General features: G+C 48.6%; 1 protein-coding gene across 1 annotated transcript in view; it reads right to left on the minus strand.

The window, feature by feature from the left end:
* Window positions 1-9,999: 9,999 nt before the first annotated feature.
* TAGLN2 (transgelin 2) overlaps window positions 10,000-27,141 on the minus strand; it is a 28,664-nt gene continuing 11,522 nt past the window's right edge. The window contains exons 2-5 of the mRNA XM_029580471.1: window positions 13,998-14,197; window positions 13,688-13,853; window positions 13,416-13,518; window positions 10,000-11,887 (exon numbers count right to left, since the gene is read on the minus strand). Of these exons, the coding sequence (XP_029436331.1) occupies window positions 11,746-11,887; window positions 13,416-13,518; window positions 13,688-13,853; window positions 13,998-14,183 (597 nt within the window). The 5' untranslated portion in view covers window positions 14,184-14,197 and the 3' untranslated portion in view covers window positions 10,000-11,745. The remainder of the gene's footprint in view (window positions 11,888-13,415; window positions 13,519-13,687; window positions 13,854-13,997; window positions 14,198-27,141) is intronic.

Genomic DNA, 27,141 nt, shown 5'->3' on the forward strand with positions numbered 1-27,141 from the left:
CAAAAGGTGGCACCAGATGGCTCCAGGTCAGGCTGAGCTAGGCCTCCTATTACCCCGTTCCACCTGTGAACCTGTAGCTCTGATACACATGAGGCGGCTGGGAACTTGCCATCCCACGGGGCAATGACATAAAAACCAGGCCTAGCTCAGGTATTTGCCCCTCTCCCTTGGAAGCTTGGAGCTGTAATCGACGATCCCACTATACAGCACTATGAAGCCCACAGGTACCACATGGTTTTGGGCCCAGATACTCAGGGACTGCAAGAAAATCTCAGGGCTTGGGAGACCCCTGGGAAAGCTCCAAGTGCTGGCCTTTTCGGTCCTGGGAGGAGGAGAGGGGCTGGATTCGAGAGCAGAGTAGCCCTTCTTTGCTCTGCTCTTTCCAATCTCCTCCCCTCCTGTTCCCTACACAGGGGAGAGACTGGAGGAAGGAGCAGAGTGGCTCTTCTCATTCTACCTCAGCCCTCTGCTCCTGTTCCCTGGATGCTGCCAGGGAGGGAAGAGGGCTGCTCCCTGCCGCGTGCCCCTGTAGGAAGGGGGCAGATAAAGAGATTGTATAGACATAATTTTATGGGGGGGGGGGGGGGGGGGGGCATGAAAGGAGGAACATTCATGGAGCATTCTACTTCAGCATTCTTCATCCCCTTAACAAAACTAATTCCTTTTGTAACCCTTTCGTGGCAGATGGCACAGAGACTTGGCTATTTAAACAAGCCTTTCCCGAGTCTAATATCCATTGAGAGACTTTACTGCATTATGTAAATATTATACATAAAGAGATATTACCACACAATGTAAATTAATTTATTTCTGTAAAGATTCTATTATTCATGTCTATGCTTCTCTTCTTCCTTCCCCAGTTTCAACAACCCTGTTATATTGTAACTTTTGCTTCCTCTGCACTTGTTAAAAGAACAAAGTTATTGCACCCCCCTGTTCTTTGTAAACCGGCATGATATGATTGCATCATGAATGCCGGTATAGAAAAGCTTTAAATAAATAAATAAATAAATATTCTGAAGGGCCATCAAAGCAGCTATAGCTGGGGCTGGCCTCGCACTCGTCATTCCCCTTTCCTGAGTCCCCAAGGCGGGGGTTGAAGGCTGACCAGGCAGCAGTGTTCCCCCCTGCGTGCGTGTTACCATAGCTCTTTGGGGCAGGCACACTGCCAAGCCAAGCAGGACTCACATGAAATTAAAGTTCACTGGGATCCCCTGTAAGAGAATCAATAGGTGTAAAACATAAAGGGTCCAGATACTTCCCAGATTTACACGAGGCAGGATCTGAATGCTCTCTTAAGTCTGTGAAAGTGTCACCTCAGGCAGGGATTGGAACAGGGGTTATCCTCCATGGTAAGGAAAGATGATTATCCCGAGAGGGCTGGGGGTATCCTAACAGTGAACCCGATCCCTTCCCACAGAACCCGAGGTCCACGGTGAATCCTGAACTCCACCTGGCAGTGTCCTGGGCTGGAAACTCCAGGTGGGGAGGAAAGGCCTGTGCTGGAAACAGCTGCCAACTTCTCCCGTTCAAGCGAAAGGGAGGAGGCAGAATAAAAAAAAAATCTCCCTTTCCCCAGTGCTGGAAAAATACAACTTGGAACAGGATCTCGCCTTCCTCGTCGGCAGGTCGAAAAGGTGGATGGCCCCCTCCGGCCCAGATTGTGCCTGCCGGGAACGGAACAGGTCAAAAACCTCTCTTAATGTCCTTCTTCCTTCCTGTCCCATTACGGGAAGCGGCGAGGCCTGTGCTCCTTTGGGCAGACTGGGGGGGCCTAACTCAGAGAGCTGGACTGAAGGGTTTGTCCCTCTGCAGCTGACGGGCCAACGGCTGGGACTAGGGACAGCTAGTGGAGACCCCAAGGGATCTCTACAATTTAAAAAAAACAAAACAAAAAAACCTCACTTTATAAAGTCACGTTCCATCGCTGGACTGTAAGAGCAGCGAGCACGGCTCAGTCACGTTGCCAGCTATACGGCGAGGCCTTGCTAAACCAACCGGGAGCACCACGCCGGCATTGCCGAGGCGGGCTTAAACCTCGTCCAAAGATAAAACTGGCAGCCGCAGCGTGGAAACAAGAGCCGGTAGCGCCAGCATTAAATGACAGCGCAAGGGAAACGTTTGTGGGCCCAAACGAACGAAAGGAACCACAGCAAGAATACAAACTGTCCTAATAAGCGAAATGAAAGCTCCCACCGCTCGCTGTCCGCAGTCTCTACAAGAGAGAGGGGGCCTGGGCACCGCCATTAAAAGCGGCCACGATGCCGAAGCTGAGGTTAAGGGTCAGGCAACCTTTGCACGAATTGCTCGGCCGCCACCGTCGTGAGCCTTTCCAGCGTGCCAGCTCCGGAGTTTGGCGGGATCCCACAGCACAAAACGGGTCTCCCACGGTTTACCAGACTCCGTACGTGAACGTGCGGTGTTGGTTGGAGACTGCAGTCATTCACTGCGTAGTGAGCTTGCAAAATTAGTTGTTGTATGGGCACAAACTTTGCTAAGGTCACGAGTCCAATTTCGGGCCTACCCCGTGCGCCCGCTCTACGGTCACGACCTGGCCCGCGAGCTCAGATAATTTCAATTCCTGAATGAGCCCAAGCTTCTAGCAGGTCTTTCGTTGTCAGCCTTCCTTTCCCATATACCTGTACACCAGTAAGGGTTCTCCAGCTCCCGTATCTTAGTTTCTCTTTCCACCGCCACCCTTTTTTTTTTTTTTTAATGAAGAGGTGAAGTCTATGGCTTTGGGGCTTCCTACCATGAACTTGTTGTAATCTAGAACATTCTTTCCTCTGAAAAAGCTTTGCTTCTTATACACTGTTTCTGCCTCTGAGGCAGGTGGGTGCGTCTACAACCCATCTTGCCTCTCCTCTAGTCCAGGGTATACAGACTTAAGCGCAGGCCTTCAGTCATCCTGGAGAAAAGGAAAGATAAAACAGAGAGAGAGAGAGGAAGTTTCTGACTTCAAAATTTCTCCTAACGCACGGGCCGCTGCAGTAAAGTGCGCGGGAGAGCCGGCTGTTCGAGGCCAGCACCCGCTCTCCCGCCGTGCACCTAGGCCACTCCCCTGGGCGTGCGATTCTGTATGCAAATGAGGGCCCACCCTAATAAGGAGGCGGCAGCTGTCAGCGGGTTTGACAGCCGACGCTTAATTTTACCGGCATCTGTTCTCGAACCCGCTGACAGCCACGAGTTCGGAAAACGGACGCCAGCTATGATATTAAGTCAGAGGGTGTATAGAAAAGCAGTTTTTTCTGCCTCTCTGTACACTTTCCCGGTGCCAGCTGAAACTAATGCCTGCCTTTGGGTAGGTGTTAATCTACCTTATAAATGGGCTCTGACCAACGGCCCGCAAATGCGCAGTAGGGAGCAGCTCTACCGCGCATGTGCGGGCGAGCACGTCGGTCAGAGCCGTGCGTGCCCCAAAAAAAAAATGGCGGTGGGGCCGCAGGAGCGGCGGCGGCCGCGAAGCAGGAGTGGGAGGAGAAGCAGCGGCGCGGCGCCGCGCGCGTGGGAGTGACCCCCCGAGACCTGCCGGCAGGAGCGGGAGGAGAAGGAGCGGCGCCGCGCGCGTGACCCCCCCCCCCCCTGAGATCTGCCGGCAGGAGCGGGAGGAGAAGGAGCGGCGCCGCGCGCGCGGGAGTGACACACCCCCCCCCCCCCCCGAGATCTGCCAGCAGGAGTGGGAGGAGAAGTAGCGGCGCCGTGCGGGAGGGAGGGAAGGACACCCCCCGAGATCTGCCGGTTGTGGATGGGGAGGGGATTGAGAGAGGGGGAGTGACTGAGGAGAGGGAGGGAGGGAGGGGGAGAGAGTGAAGGGGGAGGGAGGGGGAAGGAAACGGACCGAGCCCGTTGTTACGGGCTTAACGGCTAGTTACTGTATAAGGGGTAAAAACTAGCACATGGAAAATGCGCAGCCAAACGGAGGCTAACTGTGCACTCGGCCGAGCGCACCACACTGAATTTAGGGTCCTTTATGGTTTTACTTCCAAAGTTACAAGGAAACTTCTAAAAATGTACTTACATTAAAAATAACTCCCGAAAAAGCTTTATTAGATCCCTACTCAGTGTATATAAGATGCTTCCACCCCACACAGGCAAGGGCCAATGTCAAACATGTCACTAGAATTCCTGCTCACAGAAACTTCCCCTAGGAGGAGTAATTCATTTAATATTCTACCTTTCAGACACTTAGTCAAGTATTTTCATATCCCCAGAGGACTCACAATCTGCTTGTTCCTGAGGCAATCAAGGGGGAAGTGACTTGCCCAAGGTCAGAAGGAGCAGTGGTGGGATTTGAACCCTGGCTCAGAGCCCATTGATCTAACCAGGAGGCTGCCCCTCCGCTCCATGTAACAAAGGAGCCTTCAGGGCCCAGCTAAGTAGGGATCCAGCTGGAGGAATCTGCTCAGCAAGCTTCCAGGAGATCCTCCTCCACCCCATCAAGTATTTGATTCATTTGAAAATTGGCTGCTTGACCTTTAAAGCACAATCAGGCCATGTGTGAAACGGGCACTCATGATTGAGCACCCGCTCTCATAACGTGCACAGATCCACCTCTCCCCCAGGCGCCCAATTTAATATTAAAATTAGCTGCCACGGTAAAAAAAAAAAAAAAAAAAAAAAAAAGAGGAGGCCATAGAGGGAAATTGTGCATCCCTAGCACCTTCTCAGATTCGGGCACCCAGGAAAGGGGGCCGTCCGTAAGGGTTAGGAAACACTCGTATCGCGCGTCCATTTTCTCCTGCTACCGGCACAAGATACATGGCCTGGACTGTCTATATTGTGGGTGTATATTGGGTGCCTAGAAATTTATTTTTTTTTTTAAATGATTCCGCTTGCTGTGGTCCTTCCTACTTAGGAGCACGACGCTACTAGGAGGAGGAATCCCAGAAAGCAGGAACTTTGGTTTTTGACAATGAGCCTTTGAGCGTGGCAGATCTTGATGCCAACCCCGGGCTAGCGCAAAATTTGCCACACTGCAAGGGCGCATTGACCGCGCAGGAAGTTTTTTTGCATCGTGGGGATTAACCAATGGCCTCCTCTACGTGTACTTTACATGTGATGAGTGCTATCAGCTTCGCGCTCGATTGGACGGGCTAATCCCCGTTGCGCATCGGAGGTTACGGATGCACGTCGAATCGCTAGTTGAGTCGCAGCGCACAGTATTGCATCGGCCTGTTAGATATGGGGGGGGGGGGACAACGACACCTTATTAGCCCACTAAATCATTGCACTCTTCTCCATTCGAACTACTTAGTCTTCCCTCTCCCACTGAAATTCGTTTCAAGCACATGAAAAGGTTATGCTTTGCTCCAAACTTCTGGATTCCTCTTCCTTTGTCCTTACTATTGAAAAAGAATTTTACACTTTTAGGAAGATTCTTAAAACCTGGCTGTATGCCAAAGCTTGAGATTTCTGCTTATTTTTCTCTGTCTTTTATATGAAATAGAATTTTGCTTATTTTTCTGTCTTTTGGTTTTAATTTGTAACATTTTGCTAGCTTTGCTGATTTGTCTATGCTTGGTTTGTTCCTGCATTATTTTACATTGTCTGTACATAGTTTGTTTTCATGTATGATGTTCTGATTTTGCTTTACTTCCTTGTACATCACCTTGACTGACTGTAAAGAAAAGCAATTCATTAATCGAATCAGAGAAACGAAAAACAGCTCCCCTCCTAAAACAGGCTGCTACAGGCAGAATGCTGCCCTCAGCGGGTGACCCATCCAACTCCTCTATCATACCCATCTCGACTCTTTCCAAGGGATTCAGCACTATCCCAAGGCCATTTCAGACCCAGGAAGCTTCTCCAATGCCTTGCCCCCCCAAATCTCTTTTCAAATCATGAGAGCAAACCCCTCTCCTCGCCCCCGGACAGATGTCATCCTGCCCCTCGCCTCCGACGGGCTCTATCCCTTTCATGTCATTCTAAGCCAGTTTTTAGAGCATTAACCTCAGTCTGTTCGAGCTGTAGCTCTCGCTTTCTAGAAGAGCAGGTGAACTATTTCTAGGCACACATGAGCGATACATGGTTGCATGCACACTCCCAAAAACATATCCTGAAACCTTAGTGCTGCACTAGAGACAGTGGGAAGGCACACCAAACAATCTTAACATCTTCCTTTTTCTGATTTAAAGAGCATTTGCCACATCTGGAAATCTGTTCAGCATCTTGAACAGGCTGGAAGAGGAGCCATGGCAGGGATGCTGGTTATATGGGTCAAATTATAAATCCAAGGAGCATAAATCTTCTCTTCTGCTGTTTTTTTGTTTTCCAGGGTTGTGAAGGTACATATCTTACCATCCCTTGCAATACTAAAGATACAGATCATTAGCACCATTTATAAAAACTGTAAAATAAAGACGCAGCCTTACATCCTCTGTAGACTGGCATTGCTATTTGTGCATGCTGCAAGCAAATCTATATTTTAGGCATATGGGGTGTGTGGTGTCAGTATCCACACCACATACCTTTGTTCAGAATAATGTTGCAGAGTGATCCCGCTGCCCTATGCTCTTTTCCTCTCCATCCAGCCAGACGCATGGGTTTTTGCTTCCCTACCAGTAGATGGACAGAACAGGTCTGCTGACATCACCCTCTATAAGACCCTCTATTGTCTTCGGGCTGCTGATATTCTGACTCTAGCAGATGGTAAGCAGGCATCCTGTGCTGAGAGCTGGAACCAGGCCTAGACCCGGTGAAGAGAACATTTAGGATTCTGGGTGTTGCAATCTCTTCCTCCCCTGCTTGAGCATAGCCTGATTAAAGGGGGCTTCTAAGGAGCACCGGGCTGCAGTCTGATGGACATAAGAAATTGCCACGCTGGGTCAGACCAAGGGTCCATCAAGCCCAGCATCCTGTTTCCAACAGAGGCCAAACCAGGCCACAAGAACCTGCCAATTATCCAAACACTAAGAAGATCCCATGCTACTGATGCAATTAATAGCAGTGGCTATTCCCTAAGTAAACTTGATTAATAACAGTTAATGGACTTCTCCTCCAAGAACTTATCCAAACCTTTTTTGAACCCAGCTACACTAACTGCACTAACCACATCCTCTGGCAACAAATTCCCGAGCTTTGTGCGTTGAGTGAAAAAGAACTGCCATCTCCTAGCTGTGCACAGGTTAGGAAAATGGATAGAAACATGGTGGAAGAGAAAGAGTGCATAGCCAACCATCCAACTAATTTAGCATTATAATTCTCATCCCTGCCTTTCACACTTGAATTTTAGAACACACAAACATGCCATACTGGGTCAGACCAAGGGTCCATCAAGCCCAGCATCCTGTTTCCAACAGTGGCCAATCCAGGCCACAAGAACTTGGCAAGTACCCATATATTAGATAGATCATAAGCTACTATTGCTTATTACCATAATAGTAGTTTATGGATTTTTCTTCTAGGCACTTATCCAAACTGTTTAAAACCTGGTTACACTAACCATATCCTTTAGCAATGAATTCCAGAGCTTAACTATGCAGCACGTGAAAGAATTTAATTTGTTTTAAATGAGCTACTTGCTAACTTCATGGACTGCTCCTGGGCCTATTATCTGACAGGCCGATTCAGTAAAAGTCGTGGCACTTGCCTGCTTTCCCCGCACATGCACAGGCCACTCTCCTGTGCGTGCGATTCAGTATGTAAATGACGGCCCACAGTTAAAAAAAAAAGCACTGGTGTCCCTAGCACCTCTTTGACAGGAGCGGCAGCTGTCAGCAAGCTTGACAGCCAACGCTCAATTTTGCCTGTGTCTGTTCTCAAACTCAGCCAGCCATGTGTTTGGAAACCGGATGCTGGCAAAATTGAGCATTTGGTTTGAGCAGATTAAAAAAAATTTTTTTTTTTATTTTTTTTTAATTTGGGACCTCTGACTTAATATCGCCATGATATTAAGTTGGAGGGTGTACAGAAAAGCAGTTTTTACTGCTTTTCTGTGCACTTTCCTGGTGCTGTCAGAAATTAACGCCTACCTTTGGGCAGGTGTTAATTTCTGAAAGTAAAATGTGCAGCTTGGCTGCACATTTTACTTAGTGAATTGTGTGGGAATAACTTGCATGTTGCAGGCACTATTAGTTTCGGGGGGGGGGGGGGGTGTTTGGATGTGCATTTGATGTGCTATTACCCCTTACTGAATAAGGGGTAATAGCACGTCAAAAATGCGCGCCCAAACGTGGGTTAACCGTGCACTGTACTGTATCAGCCTGTGAGTAAATAACTGATGAACAAGTTAATGTAAAAGTCCTTTCATGATAGAAGTAATCAATCATATCCCCCTCAGTCGTCTCTTCTCCAAACTGAACAGCCCTAACTTCTTTAGCCTTTCCTCATAGGGCAGCCATTCATTTTGGTCACCCTTCTCTGCACTCTCCAGTGTAACTAGATCTTTGAGATGCGGCGACCAGAATCGTACACAGAATTCAAGGTGCAGTCTCACCATGGAGAGAGAGGCATTATGACATTTTCCATTTTATTAACCATTCCCTAATAATTCCTAACATTGTTTGCTTTTTTGATCGCCACTGCACACTGAGCAGAAGATATCTACGGTATGTATTATCCACTATGACGCCTAGATCTTTTTCCTGGGTGCTAGCTCCTAATATGGAACCTAACATTGTGTAACTACAGCAAGGGTTATTTTTCCCTACATGCATCACCTTGCACTTGTCCACATTAAATGTCATCTGCCATATGGATGCCCAATCTTCCAATGTCCTCCTGCAATTCATCACAAGCTGCTTGAGATGTAACTATTCTGCATAATTTTGTGTCATCTGTAAATTTAAGCACCTCACTCATTGTACCCTTTTCCAGATAATTTACAAATATATTAAAAAGCACCGATCCAAGTACAGATCTGAGGCACTGCACAGTTTATCTTTTTCCACTGTGAAAAAGAGATCCTGTCATCTACTCTGTTTCTGGTCTTTTAATCAGTTTGTAATTCACGACTTTTAGTTCTCTTAGAAGCCTCTCATGAGGAACTTTGTCAAATGCCTCCAGAAAATCCAAATACACTACATCTACTGGTTCACTTTTAGCCACATGTTTATTCACCCCCCCCTTAAAAAAAAATAAATAAATAGATTTGAGAGGCAAGACTTCCCCTGGGTAAATCCATGCTGGCTGGATCCCATTAAACTGTGTCTATCTAAATGTTTGAGATCCAACCAGATACCTGTGACCTGGATTGGCCAGCTAGAAATAGGATACTGGGCTTAATGGACCTTTGGCCTAATGCAGCACAGCAATCTTTTTTGTGTATTAAGGCAACCAACTGATCTGGCTAGGCCACCAAAGCCATGCATTGCCCACCCCCTGCAAGCTGGCCACTAGCAGCACAGCCTGCTCCCACTATGGAATGAGTCACTTGAGGTGCTCTAGCACCTGTTGCCTCCTTATGTCCCAGCAAACTGTCCAGACTATGGAAGTGTAGCAATTCAAAAGGGTGGCACGTATGCTGTGGCCTCTCACTATGGTTCTTGTTCTGGCCCGTAGCCTAGCTCCTGCTGTAACTTACGTCATCAGTGTCTGACGCAGAGGCTCCATTCTAACCCTCCTTAACAAGGAAGCTGATCCCCCTTTAAAAAATAATCAGAGCCCTCTTCAATGTTACTTAGTTCACCAGCTGCCAAGTTGTCATGATTCCAACTACGCCATTAATGCTTTCCAGCCCGAGCTGATGTATTAAGAGAAAACAAAAAAAAAAAAAAAAAAAGCCAGTACATTGTATTTCAAGCAGGAACTTGGCATGCTGGGTCACTCCTGGATCATGGAACTACAGCAAGTTATCACGCAACGGCCAAGGACGGGAGGCCCAACACAGCGTTTGGAAGTGAAGTCTGGCCTACTACTGGGAGTTGCATTTAAAAGGAGCAAGCAGTGCGTGATTAGAAGAAAGGCGATGCTACGCAAGCCTCCACACACGCTCCAAAAGCAGGCAGAGGGTATGTGATCCACATTTATACCGAGAAATAAAGCTGCATGGCACTCTACAAATATTGGTTGGAAAGACTTTTTATTCTGAAACAGAACACATTCAAACAGTAGAACCACCACAGAACAGAACGTAGGAACCCCCCTCCCCTCTATTCTGGATTGCTGGGGACCGAGGGGGGGAGGGGGAAAGGATCACAGATTTACATCTTTTTATATAAATAAAAAGTTCAACTTTAGGGTTTGCAAGAACACAACCCTCTATGCCATTCTTTGCTAAAATGGAGGGGGAGGGGACGGGGGATGACGACGACACTACCAGCTTCTCTGTTGCTCCCTCACCCCCAACCCCTGGAAGGTTCACAGCAGTTCATCCAGGCACCGTGCAGGAAACTGGTCAAACGCCAGGGGTTTACCGTGCCTGGCCACACACGACACCACCTCCACAGGACGCGCGTGCACGCCATCTCCACCCAGGATCCTGGTTACAGTGTACATTGGTCATTCACAAAGGGTCTGGGAGTAGGTACTCTGTTTCTAATGCTATGGAAGTGTAGGTGACCGAGGCAGCTGGGACTTAGCATTCCCTGTTCCTCCAGCAAACACCAGAAAGTCAGGAATGCAAGCAAGCAAGCCACATACTTTCAAAGGACAAAAAAAAAAAGCAAGCAAGCATCCAAGGCTGCTTCGTTGTCCAACCCGTGCTGGGACTCATCTATGCTGCATATTCCTGGGCCTTGACCTGCCTAGTTTGCTTTTACAAAAGCCAACTTAGAATGAGAAGGAAAGGTACTAAGATGCAGATATCCCCCAGAAAATGGGAGCATTGACTAGATAAACACCTGACCAAGCACTCAGCTGCCACAGTAAGCTAGGAGCCAAAAGAGAGTTCCAGAGCTTTCCTACTGCTTAAGGCACGGGATGCTCCCTGGCCATTAATGCCCTGTTCGCATAGAGATCCCCCTATCCTGGAATGCAGGAACTTACCCCATGAATGAATATGGACAGAAAGGGTGGACCACAGAAAGATTCCCTCTCCTGCATATAGTGGTGGGGAATGAGACATCCGTAAGAGAATGACCGGTGCCCTGACCTGGGCTCCTAGCCCTACAGAAGAGGCTGCAGTCCGGAGCAGAGATCCCCGAAGGCCTCAGCAGGATTACCAACTGAATACTTCTTGGCATAATCCCTGTACTGTACTCTTGGTCCCTATAGCTTGCATTTCCCCATAAGGCATCAAGACAAAAAGTCAGGATGAACAAGCCACCAGTTCCATCCCCCCCTTTAGACCTCAGACCCTTGTGAAGCTGTTTTAGCCAGCAGCCAAGGCACTAGCCATGGAGAGAGACTTGAAACAAAGAAAAGGTTACAGGCAATAGAAAAATAGCTATGACATCACTTCCTGTCAAGAATTCACAAAAATGGCTACAACACCAAATTGAGCACACAAGGCCTAGAAGCCCATAAACTGCTGCCCCTCATGTTAGCCCAATGCCAGATTTTAAAAAAAGGCTCAGGATCTCTCTGCCCTTGACCTTTCAAATTCCTTTACAAATACAGTGAAGGATTTCTGGAGAGGCAACAGCTCAGGGCACAGCTAAACCAGAACTGGCATAAGAGCAACAACCCTAACCCCCCCCAATCATCTTCCCCTTTGAGAGAATTTGGTTCAAGGATAAAAATATCACATTACAAAAAAGATAGCAAATTTTTCTAAACTGTGTGTATATACAGACTGCATATGCCAGAATATATTAAAGAGCAGGGGGGGGGGGGAAGGGATCTTCAGGGGAGAAGCTGGGCTGCACATCAGAGGATCTGACGGGGCATACCATAGCCCGTCATGCCCGACTGCGATGCCCCCTTGTTCGTGCCCATCTGCAGCCCGATGACGCTCTGCCCTTCCTTCAGCTTGTCCCTGGAGAAGTCCCGGCGATTCTCCTGAGATTTTCTGTCAAGGCAATAAAAAGAGGGAGAGAATCCAGTCATGACCTCATATGGATCGGGATCCCGCACAGACTGAGAGAAGTGTCATTCACACCCCCCCATTGCTCTGCAGGGGTCAGACATGCACGTGGTGAAAACACTTCCATTTATAAAGAGGGAAGACGATGACCCATAAGAGCACCGTGGAAGGTAGCATGGCCCCCAACAGCAATGGGCTGAACAATCAGGGCTCAGATTCTTATACTGTGCAGCCTGCAAGATTATTCATTGTAGATCACAAAAACAAACAGCTCAAATAAGTCACGGCATAAAGACAAAGATTGCAAGATCTTTGGGACAAGGACTTAAAATAGGAGTTACAAGTGACGCTGGCAGCAGTCTTGAGTCTTTTAACCCACAAAACAAAAAAAGTCAAACATTGTGTCTACCAAATTTTAAATTCTTGTTGCATTGCCTTAGGCCCCAGTTAGTCTGTCTTCCCCGTCACTGCTAAGTCAGGAATCCGTCCTCACCAGCTCCGAGAGGCTGTTCAAGGCACCCACCTCTCCTTGTCACAAAGAGGAATGACGTCTGCCATTACTCCCGAGTCTACTCTCAACCTCATGAGCTTTTCAGAAGTTATTCTGGAAACATTGAGAGCTGCTCGCGTGCAGCTCCTTAAGACGTCACGCTAGAGCTGTGGCACGAGATACAACTGGACTGCATGGGCCACACATTTCATGCAACCCGTGTCTCACGTGTCGCTGATCCCAGCAGCTCAAAGCCCACCCAAACGCCCAGGCACAGCTTTGGAGGGGGGGGGGGGGAAATCCCAAAATAAGTTGGATTGGTCAACAGGCCCATTTCCCACAAACCCAAAATGTCTCCATAATATCAGATTGAAATTTAGGACTTCATTTATTCTGCCTTTTCAGCACGTCAAGGCAGATTACAATCAGGTACTTCCCTATCCCTCATACCATGGAGGGTAAAGTGAGCAGCAGGAGGATTTGAGCCCTGCTTATAGCCTGCTGCTTCTCCACGCCTGCATTAAGCAGCGAGTCGTGCATGTGCGCCAAGCCACGTCACCCCGTCCTAGGATGGGAACCCCCCCAAAAAGCTTCAGGGACTGCTGCCTGGAGCTGAAGGGCAACAGCTGCAGTGACCCCGGCCTAGTCGCAGCTGTGTCTCCTGCTACAAGGAGGGGGGGATGGGAACAGGAACCACTATCTGAGGTCAGCAAGGAGCATCTCTAGCTAACCCCCCCCCCACCAACAGGGAAGGCAGCAAAGATGCCCCCCCCCCCCACGGGCTGCCATGTACAACATCTGTTATAAAAAGATGAAGACCATCTATGCAGCAGGCTCTTTTTCTTAAAGCACCGCACTGATACATAGTGAGGGGGGGGAGGGGAGGAGACTGTCCAGAGGGTTTCTAGCCGGTCAGACCAGGTTTACAATTTGTCCTTGCCCCCCCCCCCCCAAAAAAAATCTAGGTATTTGTTCTACCATAAGTGAGGTCACTATGCAAGCCGGGGGTGCTCATCTGCTTACTTGGGGAACCAGTTGGGGTCTCCTTGGAAACATCCGTCGTCCCGCGTGACTGCCAGACCCCCCAGGTTCATCAGCGTCCGCTGCACGCTTGCCATGGCCTTCCCTGAAGGGAAAAGAGAAAACCACAAACTCGCTTACCAACTGAATTTGACAATTAAGACCTGTTAGGGCACACAGGGTGATTAGGGGCCTGCAAGGTGAGCCCGAGGTGTGCCACTCCGACTGTCAGCAGGGGGCGCTGCCCATGCACGCTGCCGGCCCCAGCCCCGTACCTTCCCAGAGGTCGACTGTCTGGAACTGGTCAGTGGGTGGGATCCCGTACTTGTCGATGGCCTGCAGGAACTGCGAGATCTGCTCCATCTGTCGGAACGGCGTCTCGGACTTCACGACCTTCTTAATGGAGCCGGGTGCCAGACTGTTGATGAGGTGACACAATATCTGGGGGAAGCAAATATAGGATTAGATGCACTTCAGGTCCCTGTCTCCCTCCGTAGAAACAGACATGCTAACCAGACAGACGCCGTTTCACCCTTGTCATCCCACAGAAGATGCATGCGGATTACAGCTACAGGGACTGCTTACTATGCCATCTTTCAGCCATTTCTGGAAGGCAGCTTTGCCCTGGCCCTCCGGCTGACCTATGTCCATCCCGGAGCACTGTGCCGAGATCCACTGCACCAGGGTGGCCTCCAGGTCCAGCTCGTACATGTGATCCAGCTTCTGCTGCACCTCGCGGCTCAGTCCGTATGATGGGCCCTTGTTTGCCATGATGTTACAGGTATCTGCAAAGAAAAAGAAAAAAACAGAAGCAGCCATGAAGACCTGTGTCCCAGAGGGGAAGCCACACCCAGAACCCTTCCCCCCCCCCAGGAATTGTACTAGCAAAACCAGCCAGGAGCAGCTCCGAGAAAGTGTCTGCTGAGTTGTGTACTGTAAGGGTGCAGGAGTAGCCTAGTGGTTAGAGCAGGGCCTGCAAGCCAGGGTTCAAATCCCACCACCTCTCCTTGTGCAGTCACTTTACCCTCCATTGGCTCAGGTGAGCCCTCTAGGGACAAGGGAATATCTACAGTACCCAAAACATAATCTGCTTTGAAGTGTCTGAAAGGCAGAATATAAAAAATATTTGTGAGGATGGATTGAGAACAAAGAAAAAAAAAAAAAGTAGTCCACCACAAGCAGGGTCCGTGCTGGTTTGTGACCTGGTTAAGAGGAATAGATGCCGCCTGCTTTGAAACGTTCAGGTATCTCCCCAGTTAACTATCCCGTGCCAGTGTTAACACCAGCCGGAGGAAGCAGTCCTTTCAAACGCAGACAGGGTCACCCAGGATTATGGGGCTAACAATTTAACACTTCATTCACTGCTCAGTCAGAAGCCAGGGTAGTGCCTGGAGCACCACGAAGAGGTATGGAATGAGCCATCCATAATTCAGCCCACAGAACTAAACACCCCTGCCTCCAGCTCCTGCGAGCTAGCCCAAGTTACGTTTCAGCCTGGCAATTCTCCCCTATGGGCTCCCAGTCCATAGATCTAGTCTCTACTGGGCTATGAGCCTTCATTCAGAGTTATTGGGAGGGGGTGGTCCCCATTTTAGACACCTTCCCATCTCAGAAGGGTCCCAGCCCACAATTCCCTGAATCGAACACCAGACTCTGTGGCCTTTGCATGCTCACGGCGTGGCCTGTCTGCCTGTGGTAGAGCAGGCAGGGTACCACGTGGTAAACAGATGGGTGGGGCCTTGGAACAAGTAAAGGCAGCTTGCCAGCTCCTGGGTCTCTGCAGGGATACCTCACATCCCACCAAGATGTCACTGCCTCCACAGCCCTGGACATGAACCCGAGGTCTCACGCATGGCAGGGATTCCTCCAACCCAATGGGTTGGAGGAATCCCAGACAGAAGGGGGGGTGGGGGGGGGAAGGAGGAGAATCACCCCAAAAGCAGCTGACAGGAAGGATGCAGATGCCACACCTGGGGGGGGGGGGGGGGGGGGGGTTCCTGTGTGAGGTATCCGAACAGGGTCAGCTCAGCTTTTGCATGTTCAGGGCTGCACAATGTGCAAGCCACTGCCTGAAAGTCCTGCAACAAATCCCCAGGCTCCTATGAGCACATATTCTGATCAACACCACCGATGGGACCAGCAATGCCCAAGGTCGCCATTTAAACTAAGGTTTGGACAAACTAGTGACTTTATCCAGCTTACGCCATCTTGGCTGGCACTGCCACGTATAACCAGACTCTAAATCCACATCCTGCTTTCTCAGAAAACCTTCCAGCTGCGTTCTGAACCGTCCCCTACCAGAAGAGGACGTTAAGGAATCCCAGCAGGAAGGAGCAGGGGTGGCCAACTCCGGTCCTGGAGAGCCCACATGACATCCCCACTGAGAGAGCGAGAGCGAGAGCGGCCTTCATTGTATGCCACTCTCTCATGCATATTCATTGGGGATATCCTGAAAGCCAGTCTTGTGGGCTCTCCGGGACCGGAGGAGGTGGCCACCCCTACAATATAGAGGGGGCAGCAGGGTTCAAGAGGCTTCAGGGCTGACCTAGGCCGGGTGATGTCAGGTCCGTGATGTAGTCCCCGTCCTAGAACTTCACCATCGGGCTGTTTGAGTGGCGGATTAAGACCATGCCGGCTTTTTCCTGTGGGTGGTGGGTTTTGGCAGCTCAGGCTGGTCTTAGACTGAACCCCCACCTCCCTCAGGCTGGAAAGCAACTGCTCACATCAGCAAGTTAAACTCCCCCCCCCCCCCCCAATCTTTATTTGTTCCCCACACCGTAGAAGTTGGGGCCTCGTTAGTTGCTGTGCGAACCCAATTCCCCTTTTCCCTCTGCTGTTGAAGCAGAGAAGCAGTCCGGGGGGGGGGGGGGGGGGGCTGAAATTCAGTGCCCAGCTTCCTAACACACGGATACTAAACTCCCAGTGCAGCAAGGTTGGTGAATTAAGAAGAGCCTTCATGCACAGATGAGACTTCTGCGCGTAAAGGACCGAACGCAGATCCTGACAGCAGAGCTCCGGCTTCTGCCCAGAGACTAAGGTTAGCTGTGGAAGTTTTCCTCCACCCCAAAATGCAAGGTAAGCTAGTGGTGGTGGTAGTAGGGGTTAGTAATAGCCAACACCATCATTAGTATGACACTTGGAGACGCAGGTAGTTGGGTGCCAGACTCCTGACTGCACTGGCATTAAGTCTGTGCTTGGAAGAGTGCAGTTATTACAGCAGCCTGGAGGTTTGTGAAGTCGGGAAGGTCAGGGAAACTGTTTTATGGCTCTTAAATGTGAAGTGCTGATACTCCCATCCCTCCCGTGGGCTCTGAAGCCCCTAGCAGGCTGCCTCTGGTCAGGCAGGAAGCTGCCCAGCTTGTTACTATGGTCAGACACTATATAAAGAGGCTTCACTGAAACCAGAATGTGAATGTTTAAGGGAACCGAGACGCAGGTAGTGCTCGCAGCCACTTCTAGAGGTGCATCGTGACTTACTGACCTGTTTCACAAGAATGCTTGAAGGAAAAAAAAAAAAAAAAGCAGACATTTTATGACTGCCAAGTGATAAGACACAGGGAGATAAGCGCAATCTGACAGAAGTGGGATGAGAATGGAGGCACGAGAACACCTCCCCACCTTGAATATTACACCCGTCAATCCTGAAGTGCCCTTAAGTGACCATCAGTCCCAGCCCATGGCTTTGGAAACAGCTCAGGGCCTGGCTCTAAACAGACTATTAGATGTGTGGAATAGGAGTCTGTTCCTGGTGTAATCCATTAAGATTTATAAGAGTTGTATGGAAGGGATGCTGGTCTAGTTTGGATGGTTAGGGTCTTGTGCCTGTAACTGTGCATTTTCAGTATAGTTCTTGGATCCCGATTCCCTGGAATCCTGCACAGTGGGAAATCAGATGTGGTGAGCGTCCAGGGCATCTCGCGGCTCCCGCTGTACTGCCAGCACCTGCTGCGGGATCACTTGTGATCCACAAGCAGTTCAGTGCTGGACAGCAGTCCCTAGCCCAAGATTATGGTCTGGCATTCACGCTCCCAGCAACTCCCAGATATACAGGGATCTCTCCAGCAAATGGCATGATTTAAAAAGGTCCTGTGTATTACCATTGTGAGAGAGGGAGGATCAGAAAGTCTGGTCAGGGGGGGGGAGCACAGAAAGGCAAGACAAACAGCAAGAGCCCCTGGACAAACAAACAATCCCAGCCTACAACTGACAAGGAAGGAAGGAAATTAAGAAAATCTGAGCAGCCATCCACTAAGTTTCCAAATGATGCCAAGGTACCTGCAGCCTCCATGACCCGAGCAATTTAAGCCATGGTTTAAAGGTGTTGTGCACTGCTTCCCTGGTTAAATAAGAGGTCTCGTTTCTGCCAAGCCAATTAATATTTGGTAACACATGAAAGGAGGAGATTTAACAAAAACCAAACACCTCCACCAACTCCCAGTGGTGGTCACCCAACTACCATAGCAGTGAGCCCCTGAAGGGCCCCCCCAAGTTAAGACCCCACATTGTACAGAATGGTGTAATATTTGCAGTATTGCATTTCAGAGGTAGGGTTGTTGCTGTTCTAAGCCATGGCAACCAGTGTTATAATATTTTGGTATAGGAACTAATTCATGTTACTTGTGGTTTTCTGAGGGCCAAACCCACACCCAATGTGTTAAAATAGTCTAATACCACATTGATTCTAAGTGCATGTAAGCTATTTTTCCCTCAGAATGCATTAACATTAAAAGCTTTTGTACATAAATAATTTGTGTGGGGGAAGATGGCAGCCAAGCTGTAAGGTTGTCTAGGGCCCTGACTCCAGGTCATGTTTGCTCACAGCAGCCAAGTGCTTGACACTACCCTTCTGCACAGAAAGCCAAACACACAACCCGTTTGCATGAGATATAAAAGGATAATTTCTACAGTTTTAAGGAGACTCAACTCTCTCCCAGTGCTCCAAGTTAACCCAGAGGTCTATTGTGCAATCGGACAGTTATGGTATGTAGGTTTTGATAATTAAATCATCTCTCACGGTTCAAGTATGAGTTACTATAACAAGCATTTTAATATACGGCAGTTTGACAACTGCAATGCCATGCCTGACCGACCCTGGCAAATTCTCAGCATGAAGGGTTACATTATACATCTGCTCAAAATGTGAAAAATGTTTTGTTTGTACCGCATCCAACTGCAACCCACATGAAAATGTTTCAATGACCCTGATGCATGGGAGGAAGGAGAAAACTCCAGGCCCGGCCTGACCGGGTGTGCATACTGTGTATTTGCACAGGGTGGCACCAAGAGAGCTGCCAGCTGCAGCAAAGTTCGACCCACTGGCAGGTTGAATTCCAGTGCTCCTTACTGACACAGACACGTGGAGGAGAAGAGCCTCCGCACCATGGTGGAGCTCAATCCACCATGGACTGAAGAGAAAACAGGAAGCCGTGCATGTGTCTGTCAGAGTCTAATGTGAGAGTTTAAGCATGGCTGTGCGAGAACATATGAGCTTGTATGTGTATCACATATAGGCTCTCACAGTTGTGTGCACAAATTGTGTCTGAGGGAGAGAGGGAGTATAGGCGTGAGCAGACAGGGAGCGTGTGAGAATTAATGTGGGAAGAGCACGCAGATAGTTTGTGTGGCCCTATCTTCCTGAATGCATGAAAATCTCAGGGAGACTGGATATCAGATGATCCCAGGTATTGAGAGCAGATTTTTTTTTTAATCCTTATTAGTTTTAATTGGGTATAGTTTGATGTTTTGAAATATTTATTTTTTGGGGGGGGGAGGGGAATTAGATTTTTTTTTAAATATTGTATTTTGGTAATTTTGGATATTTATTAATATGATTTTACTATTATGTTTTATTAAGAATGGTTATGTTTGTTTTCCCACTGTTGCTATGCACATAGGAGGTTGGCTTGTTGTGGGCTCCAGTTAACATGTTTCTATTTATAGTTTCTGGACTATTCTGTAATTTGGTCTATATTTTGCATATGTGACAGAAGTGAGCTATTTTGCTGGCATGTAGTTTCTGTATAGGGATCTATAGCAGCCTGGCTTCTTCTATTCTCCAAATAGGTGTACTGGTGTAATATTTGCAGTGTTGCTACTGTGAGTGCTTGTAGTTAGGACTGTTTTGGTATGGGAGGTGTGCTATGTTGTAATGGTAATTATGTTTATTCATGGCTTTGAGGTGCCATTACAAATTCCATAGGTGTTAAAGTGTCTTTTTGTAGGCTTTTCCAGTTGGCATCACTGCAGTGCATGTAAATATTGGAGAAATTACTTACCTGATAATTTTGTTTTCTTTAGTGTAGATAGATTCAGAATCAATGGGTTATGTGCTCTCCTGCCAGCAGATGGAGACAAGAGTCAAATTTCAAAGCTGATGTCACCCTAGATACAACCCATCCCATGCCAGGTCAAACAACTCCTGGATGGCTTCTAGTACTGGAAAGTAGCAAGAGGCTTTCCTTATGGAAATCAGAATGGGATTCTTCTTTGGTTCTGTCATAAGAGTCCACACCAGGACCTCCCAGCATCTCCTCTCTATGGAAAAACCATAACAGTCCAATATGGTTCTAAACCAGGGGGGGGATTTCCCCATCTTCCAAGGAACCCGTATCCTCTTCGTCCGTGCTGTCCGGGTCCCTGCCAGGTATACCCTTGGTGAGTCAAGGGATGCCTCGAGGTCTGCCGATAGGACTGGGAGAGGGAGGGCTTACTGGCTGAGGTTCCATCCGGACAGGGGCAAGTGAGGTAGCAGACTGCGCCCGTACGAAGGCCCTGGAAAAATTCCACCCACGAGAAGGCAGCTGGATCCATGCCTAGCCCAGGGGTAGGTGTTGCTGAATTTCCCTCTCCCATGGATGATCCAGTCCCAGGGTATTTTCAGTTAAGGCTGTGGCCAACCCATCCTCTGAATGGGAGGAGTCAGGCTTCGCAAAGTCCAGTGCCATTGGCGGCTGTAACTATTCTGTTGGCCCACGCTTAAAATTTTATGCACCATAGCTATGTTTCAGGCACCTAGGTGGGATGCGGTAAGGCACATGTACAGCCCGTGCGCCCAGCATTTCCCATATTCTGCACTTAGTAGGTTGTGCACATATGTACATGCGTGATGTTATGCATGCGTGTGCTGAGAGCTGACGCACTGTATGTACAACGTTCTAGGGAGGGCAATACGGCACACACAAATGCGTGCGCAAGATGGTACCGCTGCGGCCTAGCCCACCGGGGGGGGGGGGGGGGGGGGGGTGCTCATCCTGCTTGGAAGCTCAGTTCCCCTTACCAACAGGATCGGAAACATTGGTACGGCACACCGAGCAAGGAGACCAGAGGACGTCTTACCAAAATCCCTCCAAATGGGTCTCAATCGGGACGTTCCCCCCCTCCCCCACCACTTACCAGCTGAGTACAGAGATTCTGCACTCTGCTTCCTGCACCCACTGCCTTAGCAGCAAAGTCCATGCCAGGGAACCGGCTACCAGACTGAGGCAAACCTCAGAGGATCTCGGAAAATCACCTGAGGAATGAACCTTTAGGTATCACTGCAGGAGAGAGTGAGGGTGCAAATCTTTTCTCCCAATTTAAATGTAGAATGTCTCCTTCCAAAAAGTATAGCAAACCCCATAGGGAGAGGTACATCCACCATCTGCTATGAGACCGAGAGATACTGAACTGCTGAGATCACTGCAGGGGTGTAGCTAGGGTGACATCAGCTTTGAAATCTAACTCAAGTCTCCATCTGCTGGCAGGGGAGCATAACCCATTGGTCCTGAATCCATCTGGCTACACGCTAGGAAAGTTGTACTTGTGAATGTTTTCATGTAAAATTTGTCACACGTTTTATGATTACATTGTGTGGGAGTGTGGTGTGCGCACAAGGCTGTAAGGTTTCCCTAGGATATGTAATATCCTTCCCTTGACCAGGGGTTCTGTGGAGTGGATGAGTCAGTTTTTAATATAGACTTCTGGAGGGAGCTGGGCTTTGATCGGCCTGGGACAGAGACTGAATGAGTTGTGGTGGGGCAGCACAGTAACAAAGCTAACACCGGCCCTGGAAAAAAGAAAAAAAAAAACAAAACACACACCAAGACAAACAGGGCTGGTAATGCAGGCTTAGTCCTCTACCCAAGAGGTGGACCTCAAACCACGGAAAGGCCTAGAGCACACAGACTTTTCAGGACGGCAAGAGAAGAGCGAGCGTTCCCTTTGGAACGTCTCCACCCTCGCTGGTCATTAGGAATGAAAATCTGATTTCGCTCTGTTGGGCCTGCGCGGAGCCCGGGGGGGGGGGATTCTGAGATGAAGTCTAGCATTTGAGCAGAGGAAAGTGTACACATGGTGGTGGAGAACGTTCATGGGATGTGGTTTGAAGTATGCCGGCAGACAGGGAGGCAGGTTTAATACCGTTTTAACTATGGTATTAAAATCCACAGAACAGAGCCAACGAACACCAAAGGATGAAGAATACGTGTTTTCTTAGAGGAGGGTGCAGCACCTCTCCTATAACTACAGTTTATTTAAAGAGATTTACCCGCCCTGCCAAAAAACAAAAAAGGTGATCAGAGCAGGGTACAACAAACACACATAATTGGTATTGGCCAAACAAAGAGAACCAGACAAAATAATCATCCAGCTACAGGGTAACTGCACTGAACAAGTGTAAGAGCACAAATAAACAGAGCAAGGCCCTGGAAAGGGAAGATAAGGATTCTTACGTCCGAGATGGTACGAGCTTAGCAAAATATTCAAAAAGCCTTTGACAATGCAATCCCGAGAGAGAGAGCTCCCATCGTGCGGGGCGTGCATGGACGAGGAGCGCTGCCCTGTCACGGAGAGAAGGGACGCCAGGTCTCGCTGCGAGAGGCACGCGTATCCGTGGTGTTGACGCGGGAGATGTTAGGTGGCAGAATACGGACGACAGCAGTTTTGTTTTTGTATCCGGTAACAAAAAAACGGGCAACCAAGGTAGTGACTGAAGGACTGGGGCAATGCGGGGAGGCAGCAAAATTTTGAATTATTTGGAGTGGCCGCCCGGCATAGAGTTGCAGTAAAACAAGACCAGAGAGGACCAACGGCTGGAGAACTGTACGGAAATTATAGGGTTTTAAGAGGTGTTTCAAATGGCGTAGGAGCTTTAATTTGAAAAATTGGATATTGGTTCTGAGACATGGTGGGCCACCTTAGGTAAGAACAAAAGCACCAATCTTTAATCACAGGTATCGAACAAGGTTTCGTTTTACAATCCTACTAAACCGTTCTAGCGCACTACACAACACACACAATGTTGTACAAAAAGTCTCCGTTGAATGACACTTATAGAACCTAATAAGACAAACATACAGGACAAGAGACTTGGTATTTCATAAAGACAGTAGTTTAAAAAAAAAAAGAAGAAGAGTTAATCCCTTCTCTGCTAGTTTTCATAACGAGGAAGGATTTTGGCACTTTGTAGCAGCGACTTGCTTGCCGTCTGTCTGGCGTTTTTTTTTTTACCTACACTAAACCTGTCCCCAGGCTGCCTCAGAGGGCAGAGCTGCGGGCTCAGCCAGCTCGCCCTGCGGCAGCCGCACGCACAGGGGCCTCATAGGCTTCAGGCAGCGTTCACAGCACCACCAGTGGCCAGACTGAGGGCCCCCACTATGGCAGGTCTCCCCAGAAGGACACCGTGGGGTGCTGGCCCCCCCAGGCCGAGCCGGCTTAAGCGAGGTGGGAGGGGACGTATGGTCATTCCCCAGAGATATGCAAGTGAAGTCTTGGTGTCAATTCAGACTGAGCCGTGAGCCCAAAAAGAAGAGGAAGAAACAGAAGACGTGCAATTCAACCCATCTGGCACTTTCCTGCTCATTTCAGTATTCCTTAATATGAAAGTGGTTTGTTTTTTTTACAGTGGTGAATTAACAGTGTCGATTTGTGACCTCTGAACTCCTAATTTCAATATATTTATAAATGATCTGGAAAGGAATATGATGAGTGAGGTAATCAAATCTGCAGATGACAAAATTGTTCAGAGTAGTTAAATCACAAGCAGATTGTGATAAATTGCAGGAAGACCTTGTGAGGCTGGAAAATTGGGCATCCAAATGGCAGATGAAATTTAATGTGGATAAGTGCAAGGTGATGCATTTAGGGAAAAGTAACCTATGCTGTAGTTACACAATGTTAGGTTCCATATTAGGAGCTACCACCCAAGAAAGATCTAGGAGTCATAGTGGATAACACATTGAAATCGGTTCAGTGTGCTGCAGCAGTCAAAAAAGCAAACAGAATGTTGGGAATTATTAGAAAGGGAATGGTGAATAAAACGGAAAATGTCATAATGCCTCTGTATTGCTCCATGGTGAGACCGCACCTTGAATACTGTGTACAATTCTGGTCGCCGCATCTCAAAAAAGATATAATTGCGATGGAGAAGGTACAGAGAAGGGCTACCAAAATCATAAAGGGAATGGAACAGCTCCCCTATGAGGAAAGACTAAAGAGGTTAGGACTTTTCAGCTTGGAGAAGAGACGACTGAGGGGGGATATGATAGAGGTGTTTAAAATCATGAGAGGTCTAGAACGGGTAGATGTGAATCGGTTATTTACTCTCAGATAATAGGACTAGGGGGCACATTTAAAACTAATCGGAGAAAGTTCTTTTTCACTCAATGCACAATTAAGCTCTGGAATTTGTTGCCAGAGGATGTGGTTCGTGCAGTTAGTGTAGCTGTGTTTAAAAAAAGGATTGGATAAGTTCTTGGACGAGAAGTCCATTACCTGCTATTAAGTTCACTTAGAGAATAAGCCACTGCTATTAATTGCATCAGTAGCATGGGATAGACTGTTTTTGGGTACTTGCTAGGTTCTTAAGGCCTGGATTGGCCACTGTTGGAAACAGGATGCTGGGCTTGATGGACCCTTGGTCTGACCCAGTATTAGGGATGTGAATCGTTTTAGGACGATTAAAATTATCGTCCGATAATTTTAATATCGTCTTAAACCGTTATGGAACACAATACAATAGAGATTCTAACGATTTATCGTTATAAATCATTAGAATCGTGAGCCGGCACACTAAAACCCCCTAAAACCCACCCCCGACCCTTTAAATTAAATCCCCCACCCTCCCGAACCCCCCCCAAATGACTTAAATAACCTGCGGGTCCAGCGGCGGTCCGGAACGGGCTCCTGCTCCTCAATCTTGTTGTCTTCAGCCGGCGCCATTTTCCAAAATGGCGGCGAAAAATGGCGGCGGCCATAGACGAACACGATTGGACGGCAGGAGGTCCTTCCGGACCCCCGCTGGACTTTTGGCAAGTCTCGTGGGGGTCAGGAGGCCCCCCACAAGCTGGCCAAAAGTTCCTGGAGGTCCAGCGGGGGTCAGGGAGCGATTTCCCGCCGCGAATCGTTTTCATACGGAAAATGGCGCCGGCCATATGCATATGGCCGGCGCCATTTTCCGTACGAAAACGATTCGCGGCGGGAAATCGCTCCCTGACCCCCGCTGGACCTCCAGGAACTTTTGGCCAGCTTGTGGGGGCCTCCTGACCCCCACGAGACTTGCCAAAAGTCCAGCGGGGGTCCGGAAGGACCTCCTGCCGTCCAATCGTGTTCGTCTATGGCCGCCGCCATTTTGGAAAATGGCGCCGGCTGAAGACAACAAGATTGAGGAGCAGGAGCCCGTTCCGGACCGCTGCCGTTCCGGACCGCCGCTGGACCCGCAGGTTATTTAAGTCATTTGGGGGGGGTTCGGGAGGGTGGGGAATTTAATTTAAAGGGTCGGGGGTGGGTTTTAGGGGGTTTTAATGTGCCGGTTTTGCGATTTTTCACGATATTTTACCCCCCCAAACGGCAACAATACGATTCCCTCCCCCTCCCAGCCGAAATCGATCGTTAAGACGATCGAGGACACGATTCACATCCCTACCCAGTATGGCCTGTTCTTATGTTCTAGCTTGGGTGTCCCTCATCCGGGAGGCACAGCTGCTGGTTACAGGCCAGACAGTGTCCCTATGTGAAAAGTGTGACCCAAATGCCTTGCACACTCCACCTCACTGGTGATCACCTACCACAGAGTCTGTGCTTGTGCAAGGTTAGACACTCCTGATTTTTTTTGGGAGGGGGAGGAAGATGGGAGAGCTTCGTGTTATTGACTGTTCTAGCTATACTTAAAGTTGCATTTATGCTTGACTTGTAACATGCCCCATGAGCAGCTGTTCTCCTCTGTACCCAATCAATAAACTCATTACTACATTAGAAAAAAAAAAAACAAACCAGGACCTAGGCAAGGAAAGAGCCAATCCCCTGGGCTTTTATTTATTCTGGCCTTAAAATGATCAGGTTTCCTTGCGTTATCCCGAGTGTCCGCATGTTCATATCCCACCAGAGGTCCATTCCCAGAGTCACCAGGGAATCTGTTGTCTTGGTAAGATGCCACCCTCAGCAGCTAGCGAACCCATGGTGGGAGAGAGGGTTCATTCATAGTACACAAGCTATGCCACAAGGAGGAGGAGCATTCCTCTCAGGTCAGAAGATAAAATGCATGCATGAGATTTGTTCTCTAGTAGTATTTTCCGTCCAGCTCTCTGAACCACTGCTGGGATCATAACCCTGCAAACTAAGGAGGGCTTCTTAATAAAAGTTGCCATACTGGGTCAGACCAAGGGTCCATCAGGCCCCAGTAGCCTATTTCCAATAGTGGCCAATCCAAGTACCCAAACATTAAATACATCCCATGCTACTGAGGGAATAGCTGGACTGAGGAGCTATACTACACTATAGCTAAGCTAACTGCCCTAACCACATCCTCTGGTAATGAATTTCAGAGCTTAATTGTGCATGGAGTGAAAAAAAAAATTCTGATTTGTTTTAAATGTGCTCCTTGCTCACTTCATGCAATGTTCCCTAGTCCTTGTAGTATCTGAAAGAGTAAGCAACTGTTCTACCTGTTTAGTTCTCTCTGATTTTGTAAGCCTCCACCACATTTCCCCCCCCCCCCCCCCCCCCCCAAGCCATCTCTTCTCGGAGCTGAACAGCTTTAGCCTCTTCCCCTATGTTAGGCCCTCCATACCACAGTTCCTAGTCTGTGGAAGAGTCACAAGGTCAGGACCCATGCAATAGCTGCTCCTTCCAGAACCCTGTACCATGGGCTCACAACACCAGCTACCAGGTATCAGCCTTAAGACAGGCTCCCTGCCTCCCCTAGCAGGAGCCGTGAAGGCTGCCTCAAACATCCACAGCCCCAGGCGATCCAGGGTGTGTAAACCTATTGGGGGGAACGCCCTGTCTGGTAGGGCACTGCCCTACATGGATAGTTAATGCATGGTCACCAGTGCAAGTAATGTCCGCATGGTTTCCCCATTGCAAATTCAGGTAGTGCACACATTAAGAGCCACCCGCAAAGTCTTCAACTGAACGAGCTGGTTAAAAGCTTGCCCCCGTAACAAGGCTCCGTTGGGATCCCTCAGTGTGGTCTTGTACAAGGGCCATAGCACTCCAGGCGAGGCTACTGCAACCCTTGTGTCCAGTGTCCAAGACCCCATAGAGGGGGAGGAATGTTTTACTCCCCGGAGAAACCAATTTAGTGGGACTAGGAGTTTTTGAAGTTAAAAAAAAAAAAAGCCACAATTATACCCTGCACTTGCTAATTGATTTGTTTTGGAGTTTAGAGAAGGTTTCTAAATGTGTAATCTGTTGAAAGTTTTCCACCCTACCTCTGGTTTGGAAATTTGCTTTATTTCCACTCTGTCTTTTGCAG

The sequence above is a fragment of the Rhinatrema bivittatum genome, chromosome 16 (genome assembly GCF_901001135.1).
Source record: "Rhinatrema bivittatum chromosome 16, aRhiBiv1.1, whole genome shotgun sequence".
Lineage (NCBI taxonomy): Eukaryota > Metazoa > Chordata > Amphibia > Gymnophiona > Rhinatrematidae > Rhinatrema > Rhinatrema bivittatum.